Source organism: Onychostruthus taczanowskii, unplaced genomic scaffold (assembly GCF_017590055.1).
Source record: "Onychostruthus taczanowskii isolate IOZ18803 unplaced genomic scaffold, ASM1759005v1 scaffold84, whole genome shotgun sequence".
Taxonomy (NCBI): Eukaryota; Metazoa; Chordata; class Aves; order Passeriformes; family Passeridae; genus Onychostruthus; species Onychostruthus taczanowskii.
In genome coordinates this window covers 1,868,203-1,891,225 of record NW_024506332.1, presented here as the reverse complement: position 1 = coordinate 1,891,225, position 23,023 = coordinate 1,868,203, and the positions used below count along the sequence as shown (strand labels likewise).

Below are 23,023 nucleotides of genomic sequence, written 5' to 3'. Positions count from 1 at the left end.
AAAAAAAGAACTTACTTTGGGGTTTTATTTCATGAGGAGGTTTTTTATCTGAGAGGGAGAAGGAGAGGGAGAAAGGGAGAAAGTTGCACTTAATAAATTTACATGGAGCATATCTATCTCCTATATTGCTTCTGTCTCACTCTATAAATGAAACATTTTCTCCTCGTTTGCTGACAATATGAATATTTTATGTTGTCCATGTTTTTCTCTTCATCTTCTCTTTTTTTTTTTTTTTTTTTCCCCCCTAAATCCCTATCAGGAAGTTCCTTTGCAGCAATTTCTCACTTGGTTAATTCAGGTTATTTGTTGGCTCTATTGGATGCTGTTGTTTATTTACACCTCAGCAAGAAGGAAGTTCAATACCTTGCAGTGGATCATTGGCAAAGAGACTCAGGTCAGAATTAATGATTCCTTTGTGTGTTTGATCTATGGAAAGGCTGGTGATGGCCACTTCAATTAGTTACAAGATATAAAAATGCCCAGTTTATTCACATTTTTGTACTAAACACCCCCAATAATGGCACCTCTCTGTGTACATGAATGCACACGTCCATGTGCCCCCAGCAGATGGAAATATGAGACAAAAGGGCTTTTCTATGGGACTGCAGCTCTCAAAAATTACCCTTCTCTGCCTCCCTCATGCCAAGCACTTGAGTCATCATTTATAACCTAAAACCTGCCAAAGTTATCCCTAAAACTGGGAGACTCAGGCACATTATGAGGCTCCTTCTCTTCATTTTAATGCTTGTGAGGATGCTCAGTTTAGAAATACTTAACCCAGAAGATCACTGGATTTTTGGCTCCTCACCAAAAACTGGGAGGGATGAGGTTTTTATTTCCCTGGTTTTGGTTTTGCAGGAAAATGAGGCACAAAAAGACCCAGGGAGGAGGGTCAGACTGGAGTCTGCAGTGGAGCAAAGCCTTCCCTGCTGCTGGCAGGGGCTGTCTGCACCAAACTGCAAAGATTTCCCATGGAAATGGAGATTCCTGGGTCCAGGAGCCTCCTGGCAACAGCAGCAGCACTGCTTGGAAAATGGAAAACAAAATGATTTGGGATTGTGCTGTGATTATTTGGGGTGCATTAGTAAAAACATGTTTGCAGGTCAGTCCTTGTGGTCCTACTTGTTTGTTTTGGTTTTGGGCACTGAGAGAAGAAATCAATAGGTTTTGAAGTCAGGAAAAATAACTTTAAAGCAAACAGATAAAAGTAAAACAAAAAGCTCTCAAAAAAAAACCCCTCTCTTTTATTAAGCAAAGAGAAAGCTTTCACCTCTGCATGAAAGAAATAATTCCAGCCTGGCAAAGCATCCAACTGGGAATACTGGGAGGGAATAAACACTGGGAGAACAAACATGCAGGACACCAGTGAGGTAGTGGGACTGTCTGGGGCCAAAGCGACCTCTGCATCCCAGGGAATCCATCTGGCAGCCCTGGAAACCCCTGGAAACCTTTCATCCCCACACGAATCTTCCTCCTGCATCCAAGTCTGGATCTACACAAGAGTTGTCAGTTCCAGGAGAAAATCCCTGAAGGAAAAGCTCTTCCAGCTGCTCCTCAGCAAGGGCTGGACCTTTGGGATCCTCCCAGGGGATCCAAGGCCAAAGGGAGCTCTGGGATGTTCCTGTGGTGTCTTGGGGTTATTCCCCAACTCTCCAGTCAGGGACTGAATAAAGAACCCCAGAGTTGATCCATTTTATCCCCATTTCCATCCTCTGCCTCCCAAGGATCAGGATTTTCCCAGCCAGCTCCAGGCTGGCTCTTCCCTGGCACCCTCCATTCCCATCCTCCCCTTCAGCTCATCCTTATTTGTTAACCAAAGGACTGTTGCTATTTCTGCCTCACAGAAGGAGCAAAGTTAACGAGTTGTGCCTGATAAAAAACCTCCAAGAGATTGGTTTGCTGTGGCTCAGGGCTGCATTTCCTCCACAATTCCCCACGGAATGAGGAGCGGAGCAGGAAAGGCACATACTGGAAGATGAACAGGGGAGAAGAGATTTTTTAAAAAATAGGCTAATTGCATCAACTCGTGTTAGCTGAGGAAGCAATTACAGCCCTAAGAACAACGAGGACATAGGGACAGCTCGAGCCATGAAGGAGGGACAGGATGACACCTGGAGGGACAGGATGACTCCTGGAGGGACAGGATGACTCCTGGGGGTGGAAGGAGCAGGAGACACAGAACACTGCAATCCAGCTGGGCCCACAGGGAAATGCAGCTCCTGGAGCACAGGACAGGGCTCAGAGCCACCTGGGACAGGGGAAGGTGTCCATGGAAAGTGTCTCCATGGAGGAGAGTGGGACTGCAGGGCTTTAAGGTCCTTTCCCACCCAAATCAGGATTCTGGAGCTCCAGGAAAAGGAGGGAATGAGTTTGTGTGACCCCAAAGGCCTCGCAGGGCAGAGCTGAGCCAGCTCCCGCAGTGCCAGAGGCTCCCTGGCACAGTCTTGGCTCTGTCCCTGTGCCCCCAGGCGTGGGTAGGGTGTGGCAGTGCCCCCACAGGACCCCACAGTGGGTAAAGGAGGGAATTTGGGGCAGGACAGGAGCATTTCCCACTGGTAGTTCTCCTGCAGGCAGTGACCTGAGTGGGGCCACCTTGAGCTGACCCTGGGGACACCACAGACAGAGCACGGGGGTGGCAGGTCCCCTCTGCTGTCACACCCCCACCTGCAGCCTCAGCTGCTGCTCCTCACGCCCTTCCCACACGTCTACGCTGACAGACACCAGGACGGATTTGGGATTGAGCCAGCCATCGACAGGGACAGGAATTCATCAACAGACAGGGAGGAGAGAGACCCCAGGAAACATCCCAGGATCAGTCCCTGAGAGCTGAGTGAATGGCACTGCTCCCAAACCCTCTCTGGTTATTCTTTCTTAAAACACAGGGAAGGAAAAAGAAATTAAATTACATTTCTGTCCTTGGATACCTTGGAGCTGTTCTGTAGCCCTGGGAATTTTAAGTGCTGGGATCCACAGCCAGAGTGCTGAGTGTTCCCTCCCACCAAACCCCAGCAAAATCTCATTGAAGCTCTCAGCTCAGGTATCTCTGAAGCCTGAATAAATACACAGGATGCTCTCTGCCACTGGGAAACTATTAAAATCTCAGGGCAAAAGAAAGAGAGAGTTCATTTTGTTTATAAGAGAAAAGGCAATGCAGAACCATAGAAACAAGGACAGGGGGCTGGTTAAACACAACATTACAGAAAACAGACACATCCTTGTTTACATCTCCCAGCCCTGGCACTCCTGATGGCTCCCAGGGCTGCTGTTCCACCTGACGAGGTGACAGCCCCTCCACAGGGACAGGAGCAGGCTCAGGGCAGGGATAAACTCACAAATTCCTCCCGTGTGCGGAGCCTGCGCAGCCGCAGGGCTGCTCTGCCCAGCTCCCCGTGCTGGGGACAGCAGCAGCTTCCCAGTGCCAGATGCTTCCCAGACACTGGTGAAGGGCAAAGCCTTTCCCAGGGAGCTGCAGATCTGCCTGGGTTTAACTCCTGCTAAAGGCAGCAAAAGGAGCAAACTCCGACCTTGACCGGCTCCTGCTCCCGCAGCTCTCCCAGGGGGCTTTGCCCGTTTGCTTGCAGGGCAAGGCTGAGAGAGCACATTTGGTCGCGGAGGTGTGAGTTCCACCCTGCAAACCCCCTGGATTTGGGATTTGAGCATCACCTGATCATTCATAGGCAGAGAACGAGCAACACAAAGCCAAAGATCCGGAAAATTTCAAACTCCGCACGGAAAACCAAAAAACGACCTCTCCCAGGGGGCTTTGCCCGTTTGCTTGCAGGGCAAGGCTGAGAGAGCACATTTGGTCGCGGAGGTGTGAGTTCCACCCTGCAAACCCCCTGGATTTGGGATTTGAGCATCACCTGATCATTCATAGGCAGAGAACGAGCAACACAAAGCCAAAGATCCGGAAAATTTCAAACTCCGCACGGAAAACCAAAAAACGACCTCTCCCAGGGGGCTTTGCCCGTTTGCTTGCAGGGCAAGGCTGAGAGAGCACATTTGGTCGCGGAGGTGTGAGTTCCACCCTGCAAACCCCCTGGATTTGGGATTTGAGCATCACCTGATCATTCATAGGCAGAGAACGAGCAACACAAAGCCAAAGATCCGGAAAATTTCAAACTCCGCACGGAAAACCAAAAAACCATGTCCCTTTACACAGGAATAGCTCAGACACAAGAGCCCCACCCACACAGCTTCCCTGACCTTCAGCCCACCTCTCAGGCCATCCCAAACCCCGCTCCCAGCCCCGTGGCAGCTCACCTTGGATGCAGAGCCCCTCGGTGCAGTTCTCGGACTCCTGGCTCAGGCCCTCGCAGTGCTTGCCCCCGTTGCGCGGGGCCGGCGCGGCGCACTCCCGCACGCGCAGGTGCTCACACTCGGGGCTGCACACCGACCACTCGCTCCACACCTCCCAGCTGCCGTCCACTGCGTGCCCAGGGGAAACACAGTCAGCTCTGCCTGCCTCGCCAGGGAGTGCCTGCAGCAGCCTCGTTTCATCTCTCCCCTCCATAACTCCGCTTCTAAGCACGCTTTCGCAAGGTAAATAATGCTTTTAATGAAGTTCTCAGCTCGGGTTTCCGTGTTTCTCTTTCTGGTGTTGTTAACATCGGCTCCCCTCTCTGCATTAACCCCAGACCCCACCCAGGTCCCTGATTTCTCCCCCCGAGCAGGGTTTTGGTGGTGCCAGGGTAAGATCCAGCCTGCCCACACGTGCCTGGCACTGCACCCACACCCTCACCAGGCTCAGCCTAAACACGCCTGCATTTCCTGTTCCCTTCCCAATTCCTTGCTGCTGCTTCCCACCGAAAGCTCTCCCGTAACTGCGGCCCCCGAAGCCCTCCCTGGCTGGGCACTCACCGGGGCAGAGGGAGGTGCAGGTGATTTTCTGCACGGACATGCCCTCGCAGAAGGCTCCCCCGTTGAGGGGCGCGGGGTTGGTGCAGGTGCGCGAGCGTTTCTGCCAGCCCCGGCCGCAGCGTGCGTTGCAGCTGGACCACTCCGTCCACGAGGACCAGCCCCCGTTCACTGCAAAACACCAACATGAAGGGGGCTGAGGGGCTGTGGGGCTGTTCCAGGGCCCCCCAGCTCCAAACCCAAACCCATCCCAGCGGGAAGGGCGTGGCTGGGTGATCCTGAGTGTGCCAGGTTTGAATCAGCGCAGCGACAGCAGCACAAATCAAAGCAGGGCACAGCAGGCACAGCCACCTCTGCCCCCCAGCCCCGTCACTGACCATAGACCACCACGGTGGCTGACAGGCTCCTCCTCTTGGCCACGATGTTGGCAGCCATGCAGGTGTAGTTGCCCGAGTCGGACAGGCGTGCCTGGCGGATGATGAGGTTGTGGTCGGCCCTGGTGTCAATGTTCTCGTCCAGGTTGGAATCGATGGGCTCCTCGTTCTTCAGCCACTCCACCTGGCAGGGAGGAGCACAGGAAAACGTGGGGCAGGCCAAAGGCACCTCATGACCTCGTTAATTGGATGGGGAAATGCTTCCTTTGGCTCGTAACTTAGAAAAGCTGATTTTTCCTCAAGGAATATGGAATAAAATCTCAGCCGAGAGAGAATAGGAAATCCTCCCGACAATATTTTTACATATTACTCCTGCTGCACCATGCATTGGATGTTCAAATACTTGGACAACTACCAGTTCTATAAAACAGATAATAAGTATTATCAATTCCACTTTTTTGTGAAGAAACAAGAAAATGAAATTGCCTGACATGGCACAGGGGAAGAGCCGAGTCATCACAACTGATTCCCAGCTGACACAAACACCCTGAGAACAGAGGCCATTAGTGTTTGCTGCCACGGCCCATAAACCCCCTGAAAGGCTGTGCACGATGTGTTCCAATCCATCTTCTCCAGTTCACCACCCAGCATCTCTGAGCACGCCCAGGAATCACCGCAAGGCGCCTTTCCGCTCGAAACATTAACAGAAAATAGTTAAGGCATGGCAAGCTTCTGTCACAGGAGAGCAAAATTAAAAATAGAAATAAAATCAACGGATTCTATTAAAAGACCAAAGAGCAGGGGGTTGTTTTAACAGCTTTTGTAGATCTGGAGGAGCTCTGGCTGTGCCCTGCAGTCAGACTCCCTTCTCCACTCCCTTTAGATGAATAACCTTGTTTAGCAACTTGTGGAAGGACTTGGAACTTTGTGGTAATGAGCTTATGGCTGTGGTAGCTGCAGGCATTCATTAGCACTCAGCTCTGCGCAGATGGGCTGCAATTTGTACATTTTCCAGTTCCTAAACAAATCTGCAAACGCTGACCATCAAAGCCAATTACGTTTTGTGCCAGGCAGCAGATTCCCCTCCACAGCAGCACTCCCGGCTTTGCTGGGACAGATCCAGCCCTGCACGTCCCGGCCAAGGGCTGCAAACTCACCTGGAAAAGGCTCCAGGTCTGGGGCACCTCATCCCACACGGTGGCTATGGAATGAAATCATGATTTGACACATCTGTGCAAATGTGTGTTACCTGAGGGGGAGGTTCAGAATCACACATTTCACACTGAAAACGGGGGAAAGATTCCAGCTCTGTGATCCCTTTGCCATCTCTCTGCCTTCCTGTATCCAACCCTCCCTCCCACTTCCTCTGTGCCTGCAGGAGCCTGGGCACAGCTCAGGAGCAGGGACCAAGCAGCTGTGCTAAATCCAGGCATGCCAAACCTTTCCCTGGAAAAAAGCCCTGGCAGTGTGCTCCAGCCATGCCAAACCTTTCCTTGGGCAATATCCCTGGGAGTGTGCTCCAGCCGTGCCAAACCTTTCCCTGGACAAAATCCCTGGGAGTATATTCCAACCATGCCAAACCTTTCCCTGGACAATATCCCTGGGACTTCCAGCCATGCCAGACCTTCCTCTGGACAGCATCCCTGGGACTTCCAGCCATGCCAGACCTTCCTCTGGACAATATCCCTAGGAGTTCCAGCCATGCCAGACCTTCCCCTGGACAGCATCCCTGGGACTTCCAGCCATGCCAGACCTTCCCCTGGACAATATCCTGGGAGTTCCAGCCATGCCAGACCTTCCCCTGGACAATATCCCTGGGAGTTCCAGCCATGCCAGACCTTCCTCTGGACAATATCCCTAGGAGTTCCAGCCATGCCAGACCTTCCCCTGGACAGCATCCCTGGGACTTCCAGCCATGCCAGACCTTCCCCTGGACAATATCCTGGGAGTTCCAGCCATGCCAGACCTTCCCCTGGACAACATCCCCTGGATTTTAGCCATGCCAGACCTTCCCCTGGACAACATCCCCTGGATTTTGTTCCCTTTCCCTGTGGTCTAAAGACACAGAACAACCAACTAATCCACTCACTATTCAGTTTCCCTTCTGCAGTTAACCTTAACAGTAATTATCCGAGGGGATTTCAGCAAAGAAATTAGGAATTCAATTTAAATTATGGAGCAGCCGCACGGGCATAAATCAAGTGACAGGAGTTCGATGGTGAACACACTTTATGTGCAGTGAAACGGGCAGAGAAATGACAAACACGGCCAGCATTCCCAGAGTCCATTATTTCACAAGTGTGTTTATAAATGTTGACTCTCTCAGGCCAGGGGATTTCTGGGTGGTGAGAGAGGTTCAAGGGCCCCGTTCCTGTCAGCCTCAGCCTTGGAGGGAGCACACACTGATCCCGTGTGTGCTGACTCTGGGAATGTGGGGTTTGATGAGCAGAAAACATTAAAACATTTACATTAAAGCAGAGCATTTCAAAGAATGATGATCCCAGCAAAGGGAGAACATTAAGCAGACAGAACATAAACACCAAAGTGTCGGGACGTGAGATCAAACCCTGATTTGTCAGGGAGGATGGCACTGCCAGTGCTCCCCTCATTCCAGCCCCCCTTCCCTGAGAAAACCAGGTTTATCCAAGGCCATCCCCTGCTCTGCCTCAGCAGATGGAGGCTTTCAAAGATGGAGAACCAAGGGATGGATTTATGGGATAAAAATACATTTAAAGGAGTCGTGATGACAAAAGATGTTTGTCACTGGCAGGGATGTAACCTTTGGGAAACTTCAGCCCCCGCACAAACACTCACAAAGCAACCAGGGAAAATAAAAGCAGCCAAGAACCTAAAACATCTCCCCACTGGGATGAACGATGGGGTCTGGACCGCAGTGTCTGAAAAGCAAACCCCAAACTCCTCAGAGTTTCACTTCCCTCACCCCAGAGGTCACACAGTTGCTTGTACCAGAATTAAAATATTTTCTTTTTAAGAATTAATCTGATGATCTGGAGCCAGACTTTAACCTGTTATAAAATGCTGTAGGTTTGTAGAAAAATATCTGGTTTTTTTTTCCTCTTAAATTCAATCTGCTCAGAATTAACCCCCCCTCCCCAGTTTCCAAGGAGGGCTGATCACATCAGGATCTGCAGCTCGGGGGCACCAGGGATTAACTGGGCCCCTCCCTGGGTGGCAGCAGCCCAATTAGCATCATCATAAATTTGTCCCAGTTACAGAAAGCAATTACCACAGACCAGCTTATGGCATTATCAGAACAAAATCAGCTCAACACCCCAGAGCCTGGGTAGATTGTGGGAGTTAGAGAATTCTTCTCCCTGAAAAACAAAGCTTATCCCAACTCATCCACTAAGAGCTCCTCACCAGTCACCTCTGTTGGACACTCAAACATCCCAAAACCTCGGCCTGAATTTTTGGCTCTTTTTGGTGACCTAGTTTGAGATTCCAACCAGATTTAACACCTGAGGTAGCTCCCAGCCCTTGTGGGCACGGTGATGATTCAGGAGGTCAGCAGACAAGGGCCTCCTGTCCCTGCTTTGGGGTTATCTTCTGCTGCCCTTTAAACACAGCCTGTGCCTTCCCCATGGCCAGTCCCAGACACATCCACACCCCAGAGAACGCGGTGACAGTGCCAGCTCCTCCTCAGGGGACTGTCACATTCATATTTTCTGAAAAATCCCTTCGCCCAGGATTTTTCTCCTGGGAAGCTGAGAAGCCTCAGAGAAAAAAGAAAACAATTCTTATCTCATTTGCTTCTCCTGTGTTTTGCTCCTTTGGAATGTGGTTGGAGATTGTTTATCAACAAGTGATTGTTTCATTGGTTTCTACTGTAAATTATTTTGACTTATTGTCCAATCAGAGCCAAGCTGTTGGGACTCTAGAGAGAGTCACGAGTTTCATTATTATCTTTCTAACCTTCTGTAAGTATCCTTTCTGTATTCTTTAGTATAATATAGTTTAGTGTCCTTTAATATAATATGGTATCATAAAATGATAAATTAGCCTTCTGAGAACATGGAGTCAGATTCATCATTCCTTCCTTCATCGGGGCACCCCACAAATACAACTGGGGGCAACCAATGGCTTCCTGACCCCAGGTAAAAGCTCAGGGTTTGGGATGGGGAAGGTGACTCAGGACAGCACAAAGGGTTCTTGTTCCAGTCCATGGTGATGTTTTCCCCTCTCTCTCAAGTGGAAAAGCAGCAAAAACCTCCTCACCTTCCTCTAACATGGAACTCCTGCTCCTAAAAATTCAGGCTGGAGGAACGTTCCTCGCTGTTGCAGCTGGAATTAGGATGGGGATGGGCAGGGCAGGTCCTCCCTTGTCACAGTTTCATCTTCCTTTCCACCCTGAGACTCAAACCAGGAGGGGAAGCCTCTGGTTTAACAGGAACCCAAGTGCTGCACACACTCCTCCCTGCCTTTATTATTGTGATTTTATCAACACCATCACAAGCCATTAATCCTGCACCAGAGCCCCTCACAACAGCCGGAGCAGGTCAGCTGTACCTGCTGCATTCCATTTAAATTAATCCACTGAGGGAACTCTGCTCTTGAATCATTTAATCGCAGCGCTGTCACACCAGGCTGGTAAGCATATTTTTCCTTCATTAGATTGAATATATAATCTCATTACAGGAATCTGACACGCTGACTAACCCATAAATCAGCTGGAGGAGGCTGTGCTCCGAGGGGAGGCACTTGGTGGTGGCCAGAGGGATCAGCTGAGAGCTCCAGTGCTGCCCATGCCCGTTTCTGGGTGGTTATTCCCACTCCAGGGAGGGTTTGCTGCACAAACCTCCACCAGCAAGGGGAGAAATCCTCGTTTGTGGCCACAGCTCCTCCTCTGAGCTCTGCTCCCTCTGAAATCCCAACCAAAGACTCAGAGGAGGGAATGCAGGCCAGCATGGGAGGGGGTGAGTCAAAACTCAATTAAAATGTGGTTTGGGATGGGTATGAAGGGAGAGGTGACAGCCTGGACGTGTGCATCAATTTATAGTGGTAGAGGTGGGCAAGGAGCTGACTCAGCCAGGCTATTTTGGATCCCTGAGATAAGGAGCCATTGCTAAAAATGCCACTGCTAATGGTATCTTGTCTGCTTGGTGAAGACATCATCAGATCCCAAATAAGTTTATCTTTATTCCTATTTTTGGAGTGTCTACCATTAACAGGAGCACTGTTTTTTTATCTCCATGCACAAACGAGGAACAAATCAGCATTAATAACCCCAAAGGTCATTCGGGGTGGGAGTTTCCCAGTGGGACAGAGCACACATGGCCTGGCTTCAGTTACTGGATGGTGAGCAGAGATAAAGGATCCTGCTGCAGCTCAGATCCCTGTCCCTACCGAGTGCAGGTGAGCAGCTGAGCCTCACCCTTTGTTTTGCTAAATGGCTCCGAAGGATACAGAGAAACCCACGTCACGGATCTCCTTTGAAACTGCTGCAGCTCAGATCCCTGTCCCTACCGAGTGCAGGTGAGCAGCTGAGCCTCACCCTTTGTTTTGCTAAATGGCTCCGAACGGAAGGATACAGAGAAACCCACGGATCTCCTTTGAAACTGGTTCTCAGTGCACGACATTCGGACAGTAATTAAAGCGCTGCTGACACTGAAAAGCCCTCTTTAGATAAGGCTGTTGGTGATGATGTTTGCAGGTTCTGCCTGTCCTGATAGGCAGGATCACATTTGTATAGGAAATGCTTGGAGATAAGGAAAACATCACAGGAAGCTTTCAGTAATTGAAACCAAAGCCTTCCAAGGCTGTAATTTCACCGTTCCTTCGCGTTCTGGGGGATCAGCAATACCTGACAATGTTCATTTTTGTTTGCACCTTCAGATGGGAGAAATTCAAGAACGCAACCGCGAGATCTTACAGGAGTCACAGAACGACCTGGGTTGGGAGGGACCTGAGAGATCATTGAACACCTTTAGATTCGTTAAAGAATCATCTTTTTGCACACGCTGGAAACAGTATTTATGATCTTCACCTGCTAAACCCCAAACTCTACAGAGATACAATTGTTAGTTAACAAATGTGTGACACTGTGTCACCGAGTACTGAATGCAACAGGCACCCGACTTCCCGCTTTCTCTTTTAATGCTGTTTACAATTAAAAGAGGTGTTGATCTCTGTGCCCAGAGGCAGAACATTCCCCGAACCATGAAAGCATTTCAGTGTCACCACTGGTGGGGCCTCCAGCTGGTTCAGTCCCCACCTCCATCACTGTGAACTTCCCAAATCCCTGCAGGACTCGCTCACACAATCATCCCCATGATTACAAACACAATGATAAAGTCTCACAACTTCTCCTTTCATGTTCAAGCATTCAAAATTAAAACCATTTCTGGCAACAGGGCCAGAGAAAACAGACACGGCTGCAAAGCAGCACATCAAACCCAGAGAGGCCCCAGAGCACATGTCTGTATAAAAAGGAATTATCTATTCAGGGGAACTACAAAGTTATCTCCCTTCTTTCTTCTTTTCAGTTTAGCAATCTAATTCAGAAGTGCTTTGCTCCAGCATTTCTATTTCATGACCTCGCTACCTCCTGGCTGTATTGATTTATTCACAAATCTCAGAAGGAAAACAAACATTTTTTCTGCTGGAAGAAAACCCTGCACAGCTCCCCTGCCTGCCTGAGAGGCAGCACAGCCCTCATCCAAGGGCTGTGTCCAATAAAAGGGAGATGTGCAGGGACTGAAGAGCCCCCAAGGGCTGCAAAATGGACAAAATCAGCAGGAGAGGCACCTGGAGATGCTGCTGATGGGGTGGGAGCAGGGCTGGGAGTGCCACTGCTTGGGGAAACTGGTGCAAGGACACAGGGGACAAATGGGGTGACAGGTTTAACACACTCAGGAGGACAGGGAAGAGTCCAGAGTGTCCAGCAGGGCCTTGGGGCAGCACTGGAGCAAACCCAGGACTGGGAGGGGAAGGGCTGGAGCAGCTCCAGGCTGGAGGAGCAGCTCTGTCCTCAGCCCTGGGGAGTCCTGACCACTCCTGGAGCTCGAACCACCCCCAATTCCCCTGCTGCCAGCAGAAATCCCACAGGATTTCTGCTCCAGGAACACCCGGAGCAGCGGCTGAGGAAGGGCAAAGTGTGGCTGAAGGTGTAACAGCAAACAAAATAAATGGAATTTGGATATTGAACTGGTTTTGTGCTGTGCACAACAAACACCTCAAACAAAACAAGTCTAACTGAGGCCAGGTTTTATAGAATAAAGAGGCTGACACATCATTAGACACCCTGGTTATAAAATCAGTCCAGACCAGTCCTGTACGAGCCATGGCAGCTCTTAATCTTTGCTGAATGGGAAACTATAAAAGTTACGAATTTGCTCTTAAAAGCGCTAAAAAAAATTATGAATTTGCTCTTAAAAGCTCAATCTAAATATCAGATCAATCACAAATGAGACACTGCACATAGCCAGGCTGGGTCCTGAGAGTGAAATATCTCCGGTGAGAAATGAATCACATTTATTGTACTTGTAACCAATATCCCTTAAAAGCAAAGCAAATATTGCTATTGCAGATCCATAAGCACCTGGCCAAATGCAGGCTGTTTGCACTGAGCAATCCCACCCCTCTCTGTGACTGCAGCAGGATTCACGGCAGGCTGGAACTCTCAGCCACCTTTGCTGGGGTGTTTTACTGCAGCCCCATTATCCTGCCCGTTTTAGTGAGCGTGTGTCAGACCATAAATACACAAAGCTATGTAAAACAGGCCCTCCCTGCTTCTGGAGTCCTCGCAGCTTTTGAATTTTATGTGGGTTTCGTGTTGTGCTGATGTGCTCGCAGTGAAATGCGCGCTGCCCAGAAGAGAAATGATTTTACATTTCCATTAAAAGCCCCGGCAGTAAATAAACCTGTGGAACTCAGGCAGATATTCCTGGGAACATCTACAGCACTCCATTAAAATGTCAGAATCTGTGTTAAACATTTGAAAAAGCAGCAGTGGATACAACACATTTAAATCTTAAATATATGCATATATTATGTGATAAAGATATTTTAGAGTATTTCACAAACCTCTGCAGAGCACTCAACAGTAATAGTTCAGTAACAGTAAACTATCAGTAATCGTTTAGCACAACAGCTGCCCTTTTATTACAAAAGAAACCCAAACCCAAAACAAAAACAAGGCAAACAAAAAGAACCTGAAACTCGAAACTCCTGAGAACTCCACCACAAGCAGAGCAGACAGGAGGTGTAGGGAGAGCTGCGAGTTCCTGCTAACGCTCAAATATCAGGTTTGGTCTGAGGGTTCATTCATAAAAAGGGATTTAGGGTGAATTTTAGGGCTCAGGTTCGCACCTTGTGCCTCACAACGGGCTTGGCTGCTGCTCCATCCCCAGGTTTCCAAGGTGGGAATTGGCTCCCCCAGCTCCTCCCTGCAGATCCCCTCTCCATCCCAAGGTTTCCAGGTGGGAATTGGCTCCCCCAGCTCCTCCCTGCAGATCCCCTCTCCATCCCAAGGTTTCCAGGTGGGAATTGGCTCCCCCAGCTCCTCCCTGCAGATCCCCTCTCCATCCCAAGGTTTCCAGGTGGGAATTGGCTCCCCCAGCTCCTCCCTGCAGGTCCAAAGGCCCTCAGCATCGTTCAGTGAAGATAAGCAGAGTCCAGCAAGCTAAAGGTCGAGTTTGGGTTTATTAATTTGAAATCCTGAGGTTTTTAAACATTTATCTCTACTATCAGGTTTATGTGGTACTTTAATACCAGGGCAGGGACGTTTCTGAGGGACAGGACAGAGAAGTGGTGACAGAATTTCTGAACCCCCCTGGGGCAGCTTTAGCCCCATTTCACAGCACCCTCAGTCTCACAGCTGCAGATTTCAGGTGTCCCATTCCCACATCACACCTGCAGACTCAGATGTCCCATTCCACATCACACCTGCAGATTTCAGATGTCCCAATTTCAGGTGTCCCATTCCCACATCACACCTGCAGATTTCAGATATCCCCTTCCCACATCACACCTGCAGATTTCAGATGTCCCATTCCCACATCACACCCAGGCTTCAAGGAGGTGACAAACCACTCCTGGAGCTTCACTCCAGTGCAAGGAATGGCAGCTCCCTGTCCAATCGAGGGAACATTTAAAAACCCGATTTTCAAGCCCACTGAATGAAACAGGAACAAGCCCTGACAGCTGAGAAATCTGAATGCCATTTGTCACCGATGGAGGAGGCAGCAGTGACACTCCCCAGCACCCAGCACACCTGCCTGAAGGATTACTAGCTACCTAAACACTTCTTTTTTTTGCTGCTGTACCTGACAGAATTAATATTTTACACTCTGAGGCGCAAATAAGGCCGAACACACAGCTCAGAGATTATCCCAAACTTCATTAAATGGGTGTTGACCAAGGATTTTCCAGGTTACAGCTCAGCCCTGCTTTGACAGCAGCCTCAGGGCTGGGGGAAGCAGGAGCTGGAAGGAATTACCAGCGAGGAGGGTGGAATTCATTGTGTTTGCCACTGCTGCAGGACCTGTCAGTCACCCTGATGCCTCCTGAGCTGCTCAGGGTGACAGAACAGAGCTGTCCCTGCTCCTCATTGCAGAGAAATGCTCCTGTCACTGACTCCAGCTGAGCCCAGGGAGAGGAAACCCCTCTGGCAGAGCTCAGGGGAGCACTGAGGGGTGACTGAGGGGTGACCTGCCAGCACTGTGGGTGTGAAATCCCTCCAGAGCTGCTCTGGGCAGTGGGGAAATGGGAATGAGCAGCTCTGCGCCACGTCAGGGACACAGAACATCACAGACAATGGGGGGTTCTCAGGGCTAAGGGCTCTGTACCCACTGAGGAACTCACAGCCGCATTCTCCACTGCACTTGGGGATGATTTAAAGCTGAGGGCTCTCTGTGAGCCAGGTGAGCCCACCTGGCTGCCTCAGGGGTGAGAACTGCCAGGGTCTCTGTGACCTGCAAGGGAAGGGTTACAGCCTGCCAGCAGTGCCAAACACCACTCCAGTCTCTTTTCTTTGTGCCTTCTCCCCCACCCCAAAAAATGAAGAGTTTCAAGAAGCTGAAGAGGGCACAGACCGGAGAAAAACTATATAAAGAAACGCTTAAAGGTCAGCTAAGAAGATAAGCAAAGAATGTGTCATGAAATTCGCTTGAGGAGAGGAACAAAAGATAAAGAAAGAGAAGTAACAAAAGCTCTTTTTCTCTACTGCACTGTGCAGAATGCAGCAGAGTCTACAGAAAGGTCAGAACTGCATGAACAGGAAGCAAACCCAACCCATGGCCTGAGGCTCTGAGGGTCCTGCGTGCCTGACCCCAGGCAGGGCTGCACAACTGGCCCTTGGTAAAGCTGATCAGGGCTGGGCTGAGTGAAAAGGAGATTTTGGGGAGCAAACAGAGAGAGCTCTGAGCTCTGCTGGGGCTCCCCAATGGCCCCTCCACTCTCTGTGGGCTCAGCTGAGCCTCAATTGCTGCAGTTTCCCTCTCTGAGCCTCCAGGCTGAGCTGAGCCATTCTCAGGGCCAGGAGATGAGCACAGGGGGCATTTTGTGCCAGGCTGGAGGTTAAAGATGTGCCCTGAAAGTCACCTCAGAGCAGCGTGAGGCTCCTCGGGGCTGCGAGCAGGTGCTGAGGGAATGACAGAGTTACAATAACCCAGACTGAGACAGGACACAGCAAACACCCCAAAACCAGCTCTGCCCGAGGGTGAGGAACGCTCTGCCTCAATAATTCCATGTTTTTTAATGAATGACGCAGGCTGAGGGAGGGTTTTTCCCTGGTGGCGAGGGCAGGAGTTAAGGGACAGCTGCAGGTGATGGCCCCGGAGGAAATGCCCCATGCGCTGTGTCCCTGCAAACACAGCTTTGAAATGTCCTGGTGACAGAGAAGCCACTGTTCCCTTCCCTGGAAAACACAGCTTTGAAATGTCCTGGTGACAGAGAAGTCACTGTTCCCTTCCCTGGCAAACACAGCTTTGAAATGTCCTGGTGACAGAGAAGCCAGTGTTCCCTTCGCAGATTCCTCCCCGAAATTCCCCAGAGCACCGGCTGTGCCCAGGGAGCAAGGCCGGCCCTGGGAGGGGCCTGCAAGGCCCAATTGTGGCAAAATCAACATTCCACTCCACGTCTCTGAGGGAACTTCCCTCCCTTCCCCCTCATTTTCAGCAGTGACAAAAGCAGAATTATTTCCCCTGAGCCCTGTGGAGTGAAACACCCCAGGGCTGCCATCGGGCCCAGAATTATTTCCCCTGAGCCCTGTGGAGTGAAACACCCCAGGGCTGCCATCGGGCCCGGGGCTCAGAGGCCATGTCCCCACCTGGGTTCCTGAGGGTCCCTCAGGAGCACAGCCCGAGCCAAGGACACACTTCTTGCTGACAATATCTCCTGAGATGATATTATTATTATTATTATTATTATTATTATTATTATTATTATTCTAAATAGCTCCTTGAGGGTCCCTCAGGAGCACAGCCCGAGCCAAGGACACAATTCCTCAATATCTCCCCATGGGGGCTGCTGAGGACTGGAGGAGCACAGCCTGAGCCAAGGACACAATTCCTGCTCACAGTTCCTGTACACAATTCCTCAAAATCTCCCTGAGATATTATTATTATCCTGAATGTCTCCCTGAGAGTCCCTCAGGAGCACACCCTGAGCCAAAGGACAGAATTCCTGCACACAATTCCTCAATATTTCCCCATGGGGGCTGCTGAGGACTGGAGGAGCACAGCCTGAGCCAAGGACACAATTCCTGCTCACAGTTCCTGCTCACAATTCCTCAAAATCTCCCTGAGATATTATTATCCTAAATACCTCCCTGAGGGTCCCCCAGGAGCACACCCTGAGCCAAAGGACAGAATTCCTAAATATCTCCCTGCAGAGGCTGCTGAAGGACTGGAGGAGCATACCTCAGCCAAAGGACACAATTCCTACTCACAATTCCTCAATATCTCCCTGCAGAGGCTGCTGAGGGACTGGAGGAGTACACTCCAGCCAAAGGACACAATTCCTGCTCACAGTTCCTCAATATCTCCCTGCAGAAGCTGCTGAGCTGCAGTCCAGAGCTGACTCCTGCCCAGGCCAGCTCCCATCAATAGTGAATAAAAGGCTCTGGTCCCACCGAGCCCGTGCCAGCAGAGACTCTCCAGAGCTGAATCAACATTTGCCTCAGCGGGGGATTTTCAGCTGCTCTATTTAAATGCTGAATTTTCTTTTTCATTTCGATGCTTAACTCATAAAAACTGAATTTATTTGGGTTGGGTGCCGATGCCTGCAAGCACAGCTGCTCACCAGCTCTCTCTGCTTGCTATGTAAATGCATGAGAAGAGGATTTAAAAGCCTTTTCCAACCTGCCCAGCGCTGGGATTTGGGTTTTCTTCCTCTCTTCCTGCGGTGCTGATGCACCCAGGGTGCCCCAAAGCCCAGCACCATCCCAAAGCAGAGCTGTGTAAAAGGGTCTCATTCCCGGCTTTGTAGAGAACTCTGGAGATGGGAAACCTGCTCCTAAAGAGTGCAGGGGCAGAAAAAACCCCAAGGGGGCTGTAGGGGCAGAAATAAACTCAGGGTGGGCAGAAATAACCCCAGGGGGACTGTAGGGGCAGAAATAAATCCAGGGTGGGCAAAAATAAACCCAGCATGGGTATAAGGGCAGAAATAAATCCAGGGGGACTGTAGGGGCAGAAATAAATCCAGAATGGGCAGAAATAAACTGGGGGGGTGCCTGTAGGGACAGAAATAAACCCATGGTGTCATGCAGAGAGGCTGAGGGCGGCTGATCTGGACCTGCCCAGGAAAAGCAGCAGCTTCAGGAGTAGAGCCAGGTGCTCCAGGATGTGGTACCTGGGGTTATCACTTATAGGCAGGTGCCTGTCCCTGGATCAAGGATGGTTTCAGCATTCCCAGACTGTTTGAAAGGGTAAAACAAGAGGTAAAACCTCAGTCACTGCGTTCTCTCCATTGCTGCTGCCACAGGAGGATTTGGTGTTCGCAAAGCCAGGGACACCCACGGAGTTCCAGGCCCCAGAGGGGGACTTTGGCTCCACCAAATCCTCAGGAAGGGGCTGCAGGCTCGGGGAGCTGCTCCTTGGTCAGGTGTGGCCAGCAGGAGCAGCTGGGATGTGCTGCTGAGGGAGCCAAGGCTTGCCCAGCCAGGTCTGAAGCAGCCCTGGGAGAACTGAATTGGAATTTTGCTGCTCCCTGTCTGTAATGCCTGGATTTTGCTCTCACTGCTGTGTTCCTCAGCTTAAAGACCGTGTCCCACACTGAGCTGTGTGAGCAGGGCAGCCCCAGAATTTCCCCAGTGCTGGGAAATTCCTTTACACAAGCTGGGTTTTGAGCCGTTTTCACTTCAGACATGCTCAAACCGTGGATCCAGCCCTTTAATCCATATTCCCCTAACTGGTTTTATGCTTGTTTTGTGCAGAAATGAACACGTGTAAAAGCAAACTTAATCTGGGTATTCCCATTGCTGCTGTCTCCTTCTGGAGCAGATGGCAGGAACAGACACTGCTCCCCACAAAACTTCATTTGCAGGAATTCTGCTCCAGGGAGCTCTGATTGGGATTTCCGTGCTGTCCCACCCCACAGATAAATAATTAAGTAATGGGATTAACAAAGAGAGGCACCACTGGCCCCAAATAAGCAAACTCCAGCAGCATTCCTGAAGCTCTGCATCTGGAATAACCAAACCCTGACAGCATTCCTGAAGCTCTGCACTGGAATAACCAAACTCTGACAGCATTCCTGAAGTTCTGCATCTGGAATAACCAAACCCCAGCAGCATTCCTGAAGTTCTGCACCTGGAATAACCAAACTCTGACAGCATTCCTGAAGTTCTGCATCTGGAATAACCAAACTCTGACAGCATTCCTGAAGTTCTGCATCTGGAATAACCAAATTCTGACGGCATTCCTGAAGTTCTGCACTGGAATAACCAAATTCTGACAGCATTCCTGAAGCTCTGCACTGGAATAACCAAACTCTGACAGCATTCCTGAAGCTCTGCATCTGGAATAACCAAACCCTGACAGCATTCCTGAAGTTCTGCATCTGGAATAACCAAACCCTGACAGCATTCCTGAAGCTCTGCACTGGAATAACCAAACCCTGACAGCATTCCTGAAGCTCTGCACTGGAATAACCAAACTCTGACAGCATTCCTGAAGCTCTGCATCTGGAATAACCAAACCCTGACAGCATTCCTGAAGTTCTGCACCTGGAATAACCAAACCCTGACAGCATTCCTGAAGCTCTGCACTGGAATAACCAAACCCCAGCAGCATTCCTGAAGCTCTGCACTGGAATAAGCAAACTCTGACAGCATTCCTGAAGTTCTGCACTGGAATAACCAAACCCTCCCCAAGGGAGGGGCTCTGGCACTGAGCAGGGGTGGGCTGGAGCCTCCTCCCCCTTGTTTCCAGTTCTCTTAGGTTGAACAAACACCGACAATGCCCCAATCAGCACCCACTCTGCATCTCGTGAAACACCAGACGAGCTCCTTTGTCCCCGGTTATTTCCAGCCTTATGTTTCCATCCAGGGCCGCATCCAAACTCTAATGAAATCAATTCTTGGATCAGAACCAGGGATTCGCTGCCAGCGCGGGGGTTTGAAACCCTCAGCACCGCTCAGCACCCACAGAACAATCGCTGAGGGAGCCTTTGTGGCTGAGTTATTCCCCAGTGTTAATCAGGGCAGGCTGTGCTTTAACTCTGAATAAAGCTGAGTTTATCCCCCCAGCCCAGAGCCAGGCTTGCTCTAACGGGTTTAACCCACTTTCTAAAGACACTGAATTATTTCCAGCAGACTCTACCTCGATGAGCCCAGAATTAGCCCGAGCCTTTATGGGACATTTTATTGGCCAAAGCAAATGTGACCTGGTGAGATTTACCAGCTTTATTAGCAGCAATAACAATTTTACTGTCAACAGCAGTAAATCAGGGTTCGTTGGGAACTCCACCACTTTTATCTGGAGCAAGCAATTAAAATGTCAGGTTTTCATTGGACATAATTCCTACCTTCCACAGAAGACAGACTCCCTGTGTAAGTGGGGAATGTAAAGCTGCCAGTTCAAAGAAATCTAAAATTCTCAGTAAAATTCAATGAGACCAAGGGCGTTTGGGGAGCCACACCTGTGGAGGTTTATTTTGTCTACAAACCAGATCCATTTTCCAGAGCACACATTCAGCAATCCTGGCAATTCCCTGCAATGCAACACCCATTCTCCTGGTAAGGAGTGAAAATACCAGAGAGCCGAGGAGAAGGTGGGAGCACTGACAATAAAGCACACCAGAAACCTGAACATAAACCCAGGCACTCACTGAGCCCATCTCTGCCTCATTTTCCTCTCCTTTAGCACTTCTGCCTCACTGATGGTGCCTCTGTATTTCTCCTCTTTATTTTCCAGGGACATCTGCTCCAATCCCTTCTCATTAACTAAAAGCACACATTTCTCTGGGGTTTATTTTCCTTTTCTTCTTTCGGTTATTACCAACCCCAGCCACTCTGGGGATAAGGGGCAAAACCAACTCCTGAGTGATCCAAGTGCTCTCATTCCCCAGAAGGTGCTGCAGAGAACTGCAGGGTGCAATTAAAAATTCAACGTTTCCTTGGGTTTTAAAGCCCCTGCAGCAGATTTTTCAACACGACCCACTCGAACCTCTCCCTCCAAGAGCAGCCTGGTTATTGCCATTTTAAGGCATCCCTGTGGTTTTCCTGTTAAGATCCAGCTCTCATCGCAAAAAGCCTGTTTAAAGCAAAGCCAAACCCCACCAAATTAATACTTGCAGCAGATTTTCTCTCCCCAGCAACCATTTATCACAATATTTTTAGGTTTGCCTTTTACTTTGTCTTGTTTTTCGAGGAGAAAAGTAATTCTTGGGAAAATGTGCAACAATCTGCTTTCAGTTTGAAAGCACAGGACTTGAAAATTGTCTGAAAACCAGTATTTTTCAGCAAACAGTCCAGAATTTGGATAAAAAGCCACACTTCTATAAACCTAGCAAATCAAAATAGGACACTTGAAGCGTTCTGGGGGAGAAGAGCACCAGGACCGACACCTCACAGGAGCTGAGCCCTGTGCTTCCCCCGTCCCAAAGCTTTTTCTTGTGCCCCTGTGCCCACCCCAAACCTCACCTCGGCCGCGGGGACGCCCTCGGGGGGCCGGCAGTGCAGGACAATCATCCCCTCGATGGGAACCTCCTTGCCCTGGGGGTCTTGCTCGAAGTTCTTCCGTAGATCTGCAGGGTTGGAGGAAAGAATTCATCATGACTGGCATTCCTTGGGTGCAAGGATTCATCATGACTGGCATTCCTTGGGTGCAAGGATTCACCAGGACTGGCATTCCTTGGGTGCAAGGATTCACCAGGACTGGCATTCCTTGGATGCAAGGGTTCACCAGAACTGGCATTATTATTAACCTGGGGTTATCACTTATTGGCATTTCTTGGATTCAAGGATTCACTAGGACTGGCATTTCTTGGATGCAAGGATTCACCAGGACTGGCATTCCTTGGATTCAAGGGTTCACCAGGACTGGCATTCCTGCCCCAAAGCCCCAGGGGGCTGCAGGGTGGGTGCCCCTGGCAATCCCAGAGCTCCAGGCCAGCCCCATCCCTGGATCCCATCACCTTCAGCTGTGTTCCCATTTCTCCCCTCTCCAAACCCACCTGTGTTTGACACAAGCAAGGCCAGAACCCCCAAGCCCCGGGTTCCAGCCCTGCACCCCATCTCCAGAACCTTCCCACAATTCAGAATTCCGTGCAGAAGCAGCGTGGAATCCCCAGGGTGCTGTGGGTGAATTCAGTGGGCTGGAATTGAACTGGATCCAGCCTGCTGGGCCATGCTCATGCCCTGCTCAGAGCAGTGTCTGACACCCTGATCTGTGCAGATCTCACCCTGAGAACTGCAGGGGGAAGGAGAAAGGGGCTGGGAGCAATTCAGAGAATCCCAGAATGAACCAGCTCAGAAAAGAGCTTTGAGATCATCAAGTCCAACCTGTGACCTAATTCCACACTGGGGACAAACTGCTCCACCCCGGACACCGCTGCCCAGGTGATCTTTGAGGTTTAGAAATGTCTCAGAGCTGCTGCAGCACCTGGGGGTGTCAGGGCAGACAGAACAGACACAAAGGGAGCCCTGATCCAGCTGGGATCCCAGACACGCCCAGGAATCCCTGGAGCTCCCTGGCTGTGGGAGCAAAGCAAACCCTCGGGGATGTGATTCCTGCTGGGGAATGTTCCTTCAGGAGCTCTCATTGTGTTCGCAGTGTCTCAGACAGACACGCCCAGGAATCCCTGGAGCTCCCTGGCTGTGGGAGCAAAGCAAACCCTCGGGGATGTGATTCCTGCTGGGGGATGTTCCTTTAGGAGCTCTCGTTGTGTTCGCAGTGTCTCAGGCTCCACGGTGGGGATTTACTGACTTCATTCCCTGCCTTGCTCACGGCTGATGAAATACGGCCCTGGCACTGCGTTTTCCAAAATGCATTCAGAATTATCTGAGCAAGCTGCTGCCTGCAGAAAGATGCTCACAGTGCCTGCATGCTCCTTTCCATGATTCTTTGTTAATGTTGATTTTTCTCCCCTCAGACAACCAATTTCTTTTCCAGTGCTCTCTTTAAGAAGGCATTCATTAACAGCCGGGCTGCGCTTGTGCCTACAAATGCCTTTATTAGGGTGAAAAATGGAGCAGGATCCCTTTGCTCTGCCTTCCCCACTATCACAAAGAAATACTCACCTGCTTCTTTGGAGAAATATAAAGTGCTGCAACACTGTGGACTTGACTCACAATTCAGAAACGTTGGGATTTCAGTGCAAAATCCAAAAAA

At 50.1% G+C, this 23,023-nt stretch overlaps 1 protein-coding gene across 1 annotated transcript in view; it reads right to left on the bottom strand.

Annotated features, from left to right (window-relative positions):
- The window catches only part of UNC5D (unc-5 netrin receptor D), an 85,072-nt gene that overhangs the window by 21,916 nt on the left and 40,133 nt on the right, over window positions 1-23,023 (bottom strand). Inside the window, exons 5-9 of the mRNA XM_041424735.1 lie at window positions 21,334-21,437; window positions 5,235-5,415; window positions 4,861-5,028; window positions 4,264-4,428; window positions 16-48 (exon numbers count right to left, since the gene is read on the bottom strand). Of these exons, the coding sequence (XP_041280669.1) occupies window positions 16-48; window positions 4,264-4,428; window positions 4,861-5,028; window positions 5,235-5,415; window positions 21,334-21,437 (651 nt within the window). The remainder of the gene's footprint in view (window positions 1-15; window positions 49-4,263; window positions 4,429-4,860; window positions 5,029-5,234; window positions 5,416-21,333; window positions 21,438-23,023) is intronic.